This window comes from Phalaenopsis equestris, unplaced genomic scaffold (genome assembly GCF_001263595.1).
Source record: "Phalaenopsis equestris unplaced genomic scaffold, ASM126359v1 Scaffold226392, whole genome shotgun sequence".
NCBI lineage: Eukaryota > Viridiplantae > Streptophyta > Magnoliopsida > Asparagales > Orchidaceae > Phalaenopsis > Phalaenopsis equestris.
Window position 1 is genome coordinate 159,860 of NW_018244410.1, and position 13,616 is coordinate 173,475.

General features: G+C 34.6%; 1 protein-coding gene across 3 annotated transcripts in view; it reads right to left on the reverse strand.

Annotated features, from left to right (window-relative positions):
• The window catches only part of LOC110037883 (ATP-dependent zinc metalloprotease FTSH 11, chloroplastic/mitochondrial), a 37,243-nt gene that overhangs the window by 14,447 nt on the left and 9,180 nt on the right, over nucleotides 1-13,616 (reverse strand). For all 3 annotated transcript variants that reach the window (XR_002295374.1, XM_020742611.1, XM_020742610.1), the window contains exons 7-9: nucleotides 3,505-3,555; nucleotides 2,968-3,029; nucleotides 2,236-2,293 (exon numbers count right to left, since the gene is read on the reverse strand). Coding sequence is in view for 2 of the 3 variants with exons in the window: in XM_020742611.1 (XP_020598270.1) it covers nucleotides 2,236-2,293; nucleotides 2,968-3,029; nucleotides 3,505-3,555 (171 nt within the window). In the remaining variant the exon portion in view is untranslated. The remainder of the gene's footprint in view (nucleotides 1-2,235; nucleotides 2,294-2,967; nucleotides 3,030-3,504; nucleotides 3,556-13,616) is intronic.

The window sequence follows — 13,616 nt, forward strand, 5'->3', positions numbered from 1 at the left end:
TATATATATATATATATATGTGTGTGTGTGTATATAAATCATCACTTGCTGTTACTCCATTTGAATGTCAGAATTATGCACTTTTTCTCCTGTTATGCAGCTGGTTGCTATATACAGTTTTTGTTTGTTTGTTTTTTCCCTGTTGGTTGTGACTGTTATATACATAACACAACAAGATGTATCGATTAAGAACAGTTTAAACCGAATTTAGTTTAATTGTTTCGGTCTCAACAAAATTTTGTTCGGTTTGGGTTTTAGGATTTTTAATTTCGAATACAATCGACTTGATTAATTTGCAAACTGATCGATCCAAACCAAATGAATACACAGGCCTAGTTGTATGTATATAATCTTCTTTCATATATTCTATTATTATTCTATATGTAAGATTTTTGAAATGTATATAATCATCAGAATGAATAAAATCAAAAAGAAAATTCTGGAAACTAGTAGCAGTTTAAACCGATGTTATATTTGTAGGGGTTAAAACTGCTGTTATAGTCATCGCTACTAAAAACCTTCCCCGAAGGTTTTAAAACTGCTGCAAAAAGCCTATGAAGCACTCACAATTACAGCGGCATAAAAACAGCCACAATGAAAATTGAGAGGTTTTATCACTATGATAACCTACATAAGTGTTGTGAAATTTCTTTTTTTTTTAATAGCGAATACAAAGTCAATAACTTCAGTCAAACAAAAGGTGGTCGATTTTACATACCCTAAACCCTAAACTATGAAAAAAAAATCATGTAAGAACTTAATGTGCAATTTAGTGAAAAGAGATACGTGGTTAGAGATGATGGATTCTATGAAGTTCCATTGCCCAAATTGATGGAAGGAAAGAAAGATAAGTGTGTACACAACTTGGAGAGATTCGCTCATATAATCTGGATCTAGATAAGCATTCAATTGACTCTCTAACTCAAAAAAGAAATTTCATTCACCAAGTAATCAACAACACTAACAACAAAGCCTTAATCCCACTACGTGGGGTTGGCTACCTGAATCCTTTTTCTCCATTGCGTCCTTTTTAGTGTCGTAATTTCATTTAGTTCTAATAAATTAAGATCATTTTTTATACAATAAGCCCAAGTCTTCCTAGGTCTACCTCCTCTTTCTTAACATAAGTCGAATCTAAAACATCTACTCTTCTAATAGGATCATCTAATGGTTCTTCTAATCGGATCATCAGATGGTCGACGTTTAATGTGACCAAACCATCTAATAAATTAAGATCATTCACCAAATAATCCATTGCCAAAAATACAAGCAATAAACTCATCAACTCCTATAAATAGCAATAGGTTTACAAGATTAAGACCAAATAATTCAAATCTAACTCTATCCAAAAAAACAAATTCAAACCTAATATTAGCCAAAATATGAAACAAATAAAATAAATCACATTAAAATAAAAGGCATTAAATAATAAATAAATATGGGCCCATGATGATTTAAAACCTGTCCAGTAAAACTTCTTAGCCTAATTAGGCTCATTTGATTGCCCTATAAAAATTTTATCTTCTCTAAGCAATATTAGTTGATGCAAGGTGCTCGTTGGAAGAGTGCCAAAAATGGTCATTGAAGTGATAGATGTATGAAGGAGCGCAGGTTAAGGAAATCACTCCGTAAAGAGGTGATTAGAATAATGATTATGATTCATTATGCAAACAAGGATAAGAGGGGGAAAAGATACAAATTGTGATCAGGTTTTATGGTTACATAAAATGTATATGCATACCAAAAATGTGGTATTTCAAGTCCTAGGTATAAATCCTTAAGGACTATTTCAATGTAATTTTCTCAAAAACAGCGTATTAAAGTATGCATGCGTAAGTTATGAAAACTAAACTTTCATAAATATGAACTAAATGCAATCAATACAATCAATGAGATAAAGGCCAATCAATACACGCAAAATATTTACAAACTAAGAACTTCATATTACTTGGCCACAATTTTAGCAAGCAAAATCATTGCAAGTAGTACAGCAATAACATATAAAATTGCTAAATCGTCTCCCAAAGTATCCATCAAAATGATAAGATGCTATGAATTATTATTTAATTCCAAATGACAATTAAAAAACTTTGCAAAGAGCAAGTCCTTGCAATAAAAACAGAAATATCAAATAATAATCATAATGTACAAAAAGAATCTACTCAAGGGCCATGTAATAGTACAGGGCCCTTGAAGCAGGTATTGCTTATTCTAAGCATAAGAAATTAGACCCACCTTCTTCTTAGCAGCCTGAAATAAGGACCTCACGCGTCGAGCACCAACACCAACAAACCTATTACAAAAAAACAAACAAAAATGGATGGCAGAAAATAAATGATCAAATTAATTAAAAGATGGCCATCACACAAAAATAAGCTTAAAACATTTTGAAGCGTCATCGCTAAAGTTAAAAGGTTCATGTAAATTTTGATGTCAGAATTGTTTGAGAAATCTCAACTGTGAAAGTAAACCATCATTTTATTGAAACTCACAAAGTTAAGGGTCAAGAAAGAACAAAATAACTTTCTAAAATCATTCATTAGTAACATAAATTTGCATTGATATCCACTGCCTCCCTCAAACGATTTGAGGTTGTTAGAAATGCAGTAACCATGGCATAAGTGGGCAGAAAATACAGATATAATATCCTTTATGAATAGGATACTTCACTAAAATCACCCACTTAAATCTATCAGGTGTGTGCAACATCACCCTATATTAATCAATTAACACAAGTGCCAAGATAAGATATAGGATATGATATCTTTCCCAAATTACTTGTGTTTCTTCAATATCTTCTTTTCATTTTAATCAAATATTTTCTGCAAGTTTTGTTACTTTATATCTATTAAAAGTTAAATGTTCTTGCATTTTATTTTACTAGAAATATTGTGCAGCATGAAGCAAGAAATTTCAGATTTTAGTTAGTTGAACATTAAATTCTTACAGCTGAAGCTGCTAGCTTACATTTCTTCAAATTCAGATCCTGCTCGATAAAAGAATGGTACCCCAGCCTCTCCTGCAATAGCCTGATCCAGAAGGGTTTTCAATGCGATGACAAAAAATGTAAACTATTGTCAATTAAAAAAAAGCAAAAAATAAACATAATTCAATAAAGAGGCTGACTGGTAACCAAAAAAAAAAAACCTTTTGCACGCCTTTTGCACGTGCCCTTTGTTAATGACTAGAAAAAAAAAATTAACGGGTCGCATTTGCAGCTTAGAAAATAAGAAAAGCGCAACTTGGAAGATTCCACACTTTTTTGCATTCCCTGATGCGAGGTAACCTAAGCGCCAAACCATGCAAATTTTCAAAAGAGACCACCATCCCCTATAAACACATCTACAAGCATAAATATCAAGAAAGCTAGCATTAGCTAAGCTAGAAACATCAGAAAATTAAACCATCACGATCCCTTTACCAAATTATGCTTTTCAATAAAGAGGTTAACGAGAAATAGCCGATGATTATAGATGTACCGAAGCATCTAATTGCTTAGCTTACCTTGGCAAGTAAAGTCTTCCCAGTACCAGGAGCACCGGTCAAAAGAATTCCCTGTAGAATACTCTAGTCAGGAAGACAAATTTGCATCAAAGTTCCAACATTTATGTGCGCAAGACAAAGGAGAGATATAATCATAACATAAAAATAGTAATGAGAAAAGTAGTGCAGCAGTATGATTATATTATAGCATAGACCTCTGTTTATTAACATCTAATTAAATATTGTTTCAAATACCAAACAAAAACCATTGAATTGTATTAAACAATTTAAAGAGGACGAGAAGCTTTTAAGTTGAATTGTATTAAACAAAAATCATTGAATTTTATTAAACAACTTACTTTCCAACATGATTTATAACGCAAGTACCGATGACTGTCATAGAAAAACATTCAAGCCAGTAATATCAGTCTCAACAACCTCAATATGCAAGCAACAACCTTGAAATTCTTAGCAACATCACATGTTCCAATAATGTAACCTCAACTTATATATGTTCTCTAAAATGCCTATCAAATTGATGTGCATGGAACTAGATCATACATTTTTATTAAACCAACTGAAAACCCATAAAAATTTTCTTTTTAATTATTATTCTATCACTCCTTGTGGCCATTTTAAACAAAAAAAGGTGCTCAATCCCTGATCTTCATTTTACAAATTAGAAGTGTTTTTCTAATATGGTTATCCTTAACCTTCGTTCAATCAGAATACATGCTCCTGTTACTAATAAACTCGATTTCCTGATAATTACTGCAATTTGAACAACATTCTTTTCTAATAAATTGCTATTAAATTATTTCTTTAAGAGTCATTTGAAAAACCAATGATATCCGCGTAACTCTACAAATCTCAATAATAACTACTATGACCTTAGAGCTTCAACTTCTACACACCTTTAACAGCCTATTTAACTATAACTTTTTTCAGAATATAATATATAACCATCCGTTTGCTCTTCTTCATACAACCTGTTAAGAGCTCTTTACCCAAATTTGCCAGTTTTGCCAAATCTAGTGAAAACTTCGGCAATTATAAAATAAATCTCAAATTTCGCATCTTGTGAAATTTGACTGAGATAATTTTATAAAATTCTACATGTTAAACGATCAAATTGATATATTACACCATGTATACTTTAAAGCGTATGTGAAGTTATAAAAGTTTGAAATTATAAGCTTAATTAACTTTAATCAATCCCTTAGGGGCTGTGATCAATTTTTATTTATTATTTTTTATTTTTGAAAACTAAAAGTAAGAAACAAACATAAAAATAGTGTTTGGCTATCTGTTTTTTGTCCAATTTCTGTTTTTTTTATTTTTTGGGATAACTCTTCTATTTTAAAAATTTTAGAAACAGAAAAAACATATTTTTGCCTCTTTTTGAAACACCAAAATAACCCTTCTCCTAGTCTGCCCGCCCCCGCCAACCGCCGACCACCCGCCCGTCTTCGATCGCCTCCCGCCAACCGCCACTGACCCCTATTTGCTTGTTGTCGCTGCCTACCAACCGCTACTTGTCGGCCACCCGTCGCTACCTGTCAGTCAATGCCTGCCTCCTCCTGCAACGCCAGGTGCCCGCCTCTCGCCCCGCCGTTGCCACTGCCAGCCTTCACCCGCCGCTACCGCGGCAGTCAGCCATCGGTCATCCCCGCTCGCCCCCGCCAGTTGTTGCCTGCCTCAATCGCCAACCCCCACTTGCCGCATTCACCACCTGAAGTTCACTGTTGCCCGTCTCCCGTCCGCCGCAGCACGCCCTCCAGCCCGCCTGTCGGCCCGCATGCTCACCCGCTGCCTGCCTGTCCATAGATAATGTTTCGTGCTAGGTGGAGCAAGACATCGTATATGTCATGGGAAGCTTAATACTATAGCACATGTGGACCCAACCATTTAATAAAAAGTGTCATTTAAGCAAAAAATATATCCAACCAAACATGCATTATATTTTTTATTTTTAAAAATATATAAATCATAACAGTACCAAACACGTTTTTTAAGAACAGAAAAAAAAACCGACAAAAAACAAAAACAAAAACAAAAAGTGATCTGAAACAAATCCTTAATTAATTTTCTAATCCCATTTATTGTTCCCACCGACCTTATTAGATGGAATTTAGTAAATTGATGCAATTAAATGGTTGTGAGTCATCGTCAGGAGGGTAAATAATGCATAGAAGGCCTCGAATCACATTCCTCTCTCAATCTCTCTCGGGTTCGTGAGCTTGGAGAGCTCCAGCGACCCTACTATAGTGCAAGCACGACTTAGGAAAGATATAGAGGGCCGAAAAATGCAAATTGGGGTTCTAGGGAGATTTTTGTGAATAGAAAACCCTCTTTCATGATATTTTGAACATTCGTTTTCTTGCCTACGTTTTCATTTTGACGTTTGCCACGAATTGAAGCGTTCATTTCCGATCACTATAGTGGGAGAAAACTAGTGTATCAAGCTACGAATTGGGCTTTGACCTCTCAGCAGGGTTGTTAGCAAGCAAATCAACAAAGAGGAAGACGAAGAAGGAATTAGGAGAGAATTGAAGGGATAACATTGCAGGAAAGCCTGTTTGAGGTAAGAAAACTAGGTTTGGGTTAAATCACAATATAAGTCGAGGATTTCTTGAATAAACTTAGAGGTTTACGAATTCCAAATTGTTTATGATAGGCGGCAAGATTGAGGAGATCTTGGGGAAACTCGTCGTAAAGGCTTGCTCTGTCAATTCATGTGAAATAATCGTGTTAAATTAACAATAATACATTTATTAAATTGTTGATATGACCTATTTGATATATGAATGCATTTAGAATTTTTGTATATTAAAGGAAACATGTACATGATTATCTAAATGTTAGTTGGTCCTGACAATGACCAGGCTTATTATTTTTTTATGATATTAATGTGATGAGCATATTACGTAATATTTGTGTGCAGGTATTATTGTCATATCAATTAGGCATATGATTACGCATTGTCTATGATTGTTTATTACAGAAATATCGCAAGTATTGTGTTAAATAGATTATTACATGAGTGCTTGCAAGTATAGGTGAAAGGAAACAACAGGATTCCCGACTCCTAGTATTCAAATGGGAATGAATTTGGGAACAGTTGAGATCAGACGGAGACGGAAAGTAGGAAACCATTATTATCAGGGAGGTTATTGATAACAGCTATGTTAGTAGGAGCCTGACGATTATCAATAATTAAATTAATCTTCAAGCTAGGTGATGACCAAAAATAATATGAAATGCCATGAAATTAGTTGAGGTTCATATAATTACAAGTGGCATTCATATAATTATGATTGATAACAATAAAATTCTTATGCATGTAATTATGATTACATATGAATTGATGAAATATGCCTTTCATAAAGTTGTCATAATTCCTTACATAACATGTCTTTCTTTTACATGTTTTATAAGATTATAATATATATTGACATGTGTTGTGTGCATAAACATGAGTTATATATGATCATGCACACTATAAAATTTTTTAGTTAGTCGAGGTTATTTTGGTGAGCTAGTATTTCACTCTATGTTGTTGACTTTCAAGAAGGGATAAGAGCACTAGAGCGAGTTGACATGTGTGACGTGTACAACTTTTTCACTATATAATTTTAGAGGATGTACAGTTTTTTGGGTATGTACTTTTATTATTTGGATTTAGTATATATTCTTGTGATATTATTTTTCGCACTTCCAAGTATATAAAACTAAGAATGAATTATGAATTGAAATGTATAATGTATATTATGGCAATTTAGTTAGATTAGTTCATCAATCATGGGGTCTTGATTTTGCGAGTCATGATGGATATTGGTGAGAATTTGATATGACCAAATCATCCGTCCCTACCGCACTGCGGTTGACCATAAACATGTGGTTAATTGGGGGGTGACAAAAAGCGGTATCAATGCAACTTTATTAGATGGAAAAAATGATGAAAGCATGTTAGATTTATAAGAAGTATGAATTAGATAAAATAAGAATTGATTTATGCAAAGTTATAGATTGATTAATCCGAGATGGGTAACCCATATGATATAAGGTATCACGCATACATAATATAGTTATTATATGATAAACTATACTTGAATAATAAATTATGCCAATACAGATGCATATGTTTGAAGAAGAATCAGAAAGTACTGAGAGTTAGCCTCCTAGGCCAATTGCAGAGCAAGAAGTACAAGCTGAAAGTATCTTAAACATAAAGGATAATTAGAACAAGACAAATGAAACTACAGCCACAAAATTATAGGGTATTGCTCAATTGATATCACAAGTAGTTAATAAAATGACTGTCATTGATAAATCATCCGCCTTGGCCCAAAACTGAATATGACATAGAAGTTGATTGACATTTGAAGATCTTTCAGAAATTCAAGTCACATGCATTCATGAGTGTTAGTGACCCTACAGTTCTTGAAGATTGGCTATTGAGAATCGAAATGATTTTGAATGGCATGATCTATCCAGAGAATAGGAGAGTGGTGCTAGCCACTTTAATATTAGATGGCAAAGTACAAATGTGGCGGCACGCATATCATAGAAAGAAATTTCAACTAACACATCCTCCATAGATTAAGTTGAATGAATTTGTTTAAGTTTTCAAAGATTGGTTCATTCCACCTTTAGCTAGATTAGTATTACAAGATAAGCTCTACCATCTGACTCAGGGACTAGATTAGTATTACAAGATAAGCTCTTTCATCTGACTCAGGGATCAAAGATAATTATACAATATGAGGCAGAATTCATTTCTCTTTCCACATATGCATGCCACTAAATCAGTACTCAGAAAGAAAATTAACACAAATTTTTGTGGAGTCTTCGAGATCAAGTGAGATTGGTTTTGGCTCCTTTTAAAATCAGTGACTTCTCAGTGTTAGTTGAAAGACCAAGAAGAATAAAAAAATGTGATGAACTCCAATCTGTGGTGGCAACCCCAAGATAGCAAGTAAGAAGATTTTGGCAAAAGAGAAGAGCCCCAAAGCAAAAAAAGTTAAATTGTAAGATAATAAAAAACAACCTCAATTGAAAAGACCAATCTATGAGAAATGTGGACAAGGCATTTTAGACAATACTTGATGGCTTCATGAAAGTGTTATAGATTTAGACAGTCAAGTCATCTTCAGATAAATTGTCCGCAGAAAAGGAAAATAGATAGCAGACCGCCAATATTTCAAGGACAGGAACAGCTCCAAAAACTTTTAAAAGGTGACCAACCAAGCAAAACTAATTTTTTTAGAAAGCATTCAACTCAAGGATAAAAGTTCAGAGTGCCAAAATAAGCAACTAGTGAGTGTCAGAGTTTTTCCAATTGCCCCTAAGGAGGCTAAAGAATAAAAATAAATGATTATAAGTACGCCTCTTATTCAAGATCAGCCTAACACTTTTTTATTTGATTCAGATACATCATATTTTTTCAATTCCAATGAATTTGCTTCTAGTCTACCTGTTGACATTGTGCACTTCACTCTTACTCTCTATTATTATGTCTTCAAAAAGTAGTTTTATGTAAATAGAAAATGTGTCATTCATGTTAACATTCATAATAAGAAGCTACAAGAAGAGTTGATCATAAAACTAATTCAGATTTTCAATGTCATATTGGGGATGAACTGGTTATTAAAGAATTTTGCTACGAATAAATACTGGAAAAAAACAAAAAAATTCAAGTTACCTGGAGAAAAGCCATTTTATATCTTATGTGATCGAAATGCACAATCTTCTCTGATCAGAGCAATAAATATTGAAAAATATTTACGAAATGACGAGCTGTGTTGTGAGTCAAATTAAAAGTGTTGAATAAAGATATGCAGAAATTAAAGAACAACACAGTTGTTACAGAATTTTTTGATGTATTACCTAAAGAATTGTCACTGCCACCACCAAAATGAGAAATTAAATTTAGCATTGATGTGTAGTCAGATGTAACTAATACTGTTTTAAGAACAAGATATGGTTATTATGAATTCTTAGTTATGTCTTTTGACTTAACCAATACTTTTGTTGTGTTCAAGCACCTAATCGAATATTCAAGTCTTATGAGGATTAGTTTGTCATTATATTTATTGATAATATTCTGAAATATTCAAGAACTGATGAAGATCACGTCAAACATCTGAGGATAATATTGGAGCTGCTGAGGCAGAATCAACAATATACAACATTTTTTAAATGCAAAATCTGGCTACAAAGCATTATATTTTTTAGGCATATCATAAGTGGGTAAAAAATTTCAATGGATCCTCAAAAAGTAAAAGCAATTCTACAGAAAGTAAAGTAAAATGTATGTCAGTTAAACTTATAATAAATCGATATTAACATTTAGTGATATCAAAATACTATATCAATAACATACAAATATCATTCTATATTGTACAATCGTCACATGAACACCATCTAAAAATTGTATCACATAAGGTATTTCAATATTAATATCATTTTTCATATATGTGCATGGATACACTATCATTCCATCATTGGTATCATAAAATGGTAACTCCATCATAGTCAATCATGTACATACAAGCATACAACAAAAATTTCACTTTTTAGAAACAAAATAATGTATTCTTATTTACATAGCAGTCATTATTCTTATACAAAATAAATTAAACATGTGGTAAATGGTTTGTTAGGCTAGGACTTGGTTGTTTGGGTAGTTTTTATTCTATTAAACCTTACAAGTGTTAGGGCGTCGGCACATGATGAGAGCAGAGGAGAGGCAACAATCGAGAGAGAGGAGAAGAATTAAAGAAAAGTGTTAGGGCATCTGCTCTCATCCTGTGTCGGTGCTCTAACACTTGTCGGGTTTAATAGAATACAATAAATTTCATTCTCCTCATTCGCTCTCGATCGTTGCCTCTCCTCTTAATAGATAAGATGGTCAGCAGCCACCCTATGAGACAACATTTATTTCCATATGGCAAAATCAACTAGTTGAGTACCAGCTAAGGGATGAGAGTGAGCAGAATACTTCTTTCACATAAACTCAACTGAATGTGAAGCTCTAGCTCTAAACTTGATCCATAATTTGATACAATCAATAAAAATGGAATCCTTAGGGACCTAAAGACTAAGCCACCCCAATCAATAAGGCTGCACAACTTCTTCTAGGTTGTCTAGTGAATTTGGAAAGAAAAACCACTCCACAAGAATCTATTAAACATTCTCTCAATCTTAAAAATAATATACTTGTTCATTTTGAATAATTGAAGAGAGTAAAGAGGAAGAGAGGAGAAAAAGCTTTAATTTAATGTAATTCTAGCCCCATCACAGATGAAACTATCTACCAAAAAGAGAGTCAAGTAGATATAGAATTTAAGAGCCCCTAAACAAAGAAAGCATTTCCTTCTGCCCTTGATAATCTTCGCACCAAGTTAGGAAATAGGAAGTTGATCACTTGAAAACCTAGTAAAATTTGCAATCCAATGAGTCGTAGCTATAGATATCCTTGCCAGATAAAAAACACACTTGTTCTTGTTGAAATTCAAACTAGAGACCTATTCAAAATGAAAAACAAACGAAAAATGTTTTTTGACAGCCACCTAGGAAGCTTTAGTAATGATTATAATGTCTTCAACATACCTTACGTTAGAAATTAATGTCCCCCCTACTAAGCACAAACTTCTACACAAATAAGTCATTCCATCAGAAAATCACCACGGCAGAGCTCCACAAAATCCTCACAGCAAAAGAGAAAGGCAAATAATCGCACGAAATAGCCACTCCATCGAAAATCACCACAAGAAAGGTAATGATATTACTTACAGAGCACCACAACCACGTACTGACAAGTGTTAGGGCATCGACACAGAATGGGAGCAAAGGAGAGGCAACGATCGAGAGAGAGGAGAATGAAAGAAAAGCGTTAGCGCTTCGGCACAGGATGAGAGCAAAGGAGAGGATAGAAGCCTTAGGGCTTCGACACAGGATGAGAGCAAGCGCGGGAAGTTTTTTCTCCAAACGCGGACAGCAGGGTCAAACCCGCGTCCACGTTTAATAAAAAAATGCTAACGTTTATCCTGAAATGCATACAAAAAGCAGAAAACAAATGGAGTCAACTGCATTTTCAAAACGCACTGCAACAATTAAACTGCGTCAAACAGACCCTTAAATGACGAGTATAACTCTCATTTTTACCTATTTCACCTCTTAGAGGGTCATAGGGAATTAGATGTTTCTTTCCTCTAACCTTTGGGCTATCGAGATTTCCTTGGACGACACAATTCATGGATTACTGATAAAGGGTCCCTAGTCAGGTCGGGTCGACTACCTTCACGACCAGATAGACTTAGGCTCTTCATAATTTGGGATAACAGAACAATGATATCCTGACCCGGCTACCTCTATGTGTTTAGGGAGTCATCTTCTTTCTGTTGGCACCTCCTTTGAGCCCTGTCATTCCTTTGAAAAATCATTGATATCGTCTCGTGGGCCTTGCATGCTCAGTTGTTACCGCCCGCAGTGGATGCAGTGATTCACCCTCTGCTCTATGGCAAGACATAAGCACCGAAAGTATTGGAATTCACCCGTTTGAGATGATAAACATCCTTGATTTATCAAATTGCTGGATATCATAAATAATAATTGGATATCCAATATCTTTTGACCATACATTCTTGACTTATCATACGAAGATTAACTTATATAAGCCTTCATTGTTTCTTTTTAAAATTTTCTTGTCTAACTTTTGTCGTATATTCTATCTTTCCGATTTCTCTCCCTCTTCGGATCATTTTTATAATCAAAGAGATTTATTCAAAAAATATGACAATAAGACAAGTTGGCGACTCCGAGTCTTTTTAAAAAGGACATAAAAGAAAGGTGTGTGTTCAAGGATTCGGAGATGAGATACTTATTAGAGGATACAAAGATGGAGTGTATCTTATAAGATGCAAAGATGAGGAGCCTATTGGAGAAAACAGAAATCTGAGAATGAAGATGGACCTATCGGACTTAGAGGAAAGAATGGATCCAAATTATTTCCTCAAATGGATGCAAACTATTGAATAGATATTTGAATACAAGGAAGTGAATGACAGAAAAGTGAAGCTCGTTGTCATCAAGCTGAAGAAAAATTCCTCATTGTGAAGAGATAGCCTAAAGTGAGAGAGATAGAAAGAATGTAACAAAATCATTTTTTGGACGAAAATGAAAAAGGCGATGTAGTGACAGTACGTACCCCCACATTACCGCAAATTTATTTTCTTGAAAGTCCACTACCTGCAATAGAAAGAACTATCAATTGAGTACACGGCATAATTTATGCAGCTTAAGTTGAAGTATGAGCCAAAAGAAATAGAGGAGAACACCATGGTCAGATACTTGGGAGGCCTAAAGCCCGTCATCATTAATATGGTCTAGCCACAACCCTATTGGACACTAAGGGACGTACAGACCTTAGCACTGAAAGTGGAGAGACAATGGAAGCAAAGCAGGCAACCACCGTGAATCAAACAGCCACCCACAGTTGGAAACCTTAGAAGGAGCATGTCTTAGGGAGTGGAATCGACTGGTTCGGAGCCGATTCCAAACATAGGGCAATCACTACAAAAAGCATTTTAGGACATCATAATCGATACATTACCATCATGGCCGCCATCGTTATAGGGAGTTCAGTCTGTTGTCCTCGTGCTAGATAAGAATAGGCCAATCTTGGGCTATCATTGGAAGATACTACAGAGCATACTTAGCATGAAGGCCCCGTTCAATTCGGCAGCATACTACCTGATGCTTGGGCCGATATGGATGGCTATGAGTAAATGAAGAAAACTCTTCAAGTATTTTGACAGACAATGCAGTTGTCAAAGGAATCTAGGTGCTTCTAGGGTCGTCGTCAAAGAGCCTTCAACCTCGAGAGATTACAACAGCACTGTCATCTTCAGCGTACAGACAAAAGCTTTGACGAATAAGGTCGAAAATCTCTCAAGCCTGACATACTAATTTGGACGTCCCTATAAACTAAACCAGACATGTGAAGAGTAGGCAGCTGAACCGATTCATCATGTATACATGAAGGGTCGATCGGCCATACTTCTAGGCTTAGGGCTTGCTGCCTATTAGGAGGGGTCTCCCTCATTTACCAAGTACTATATATATATATA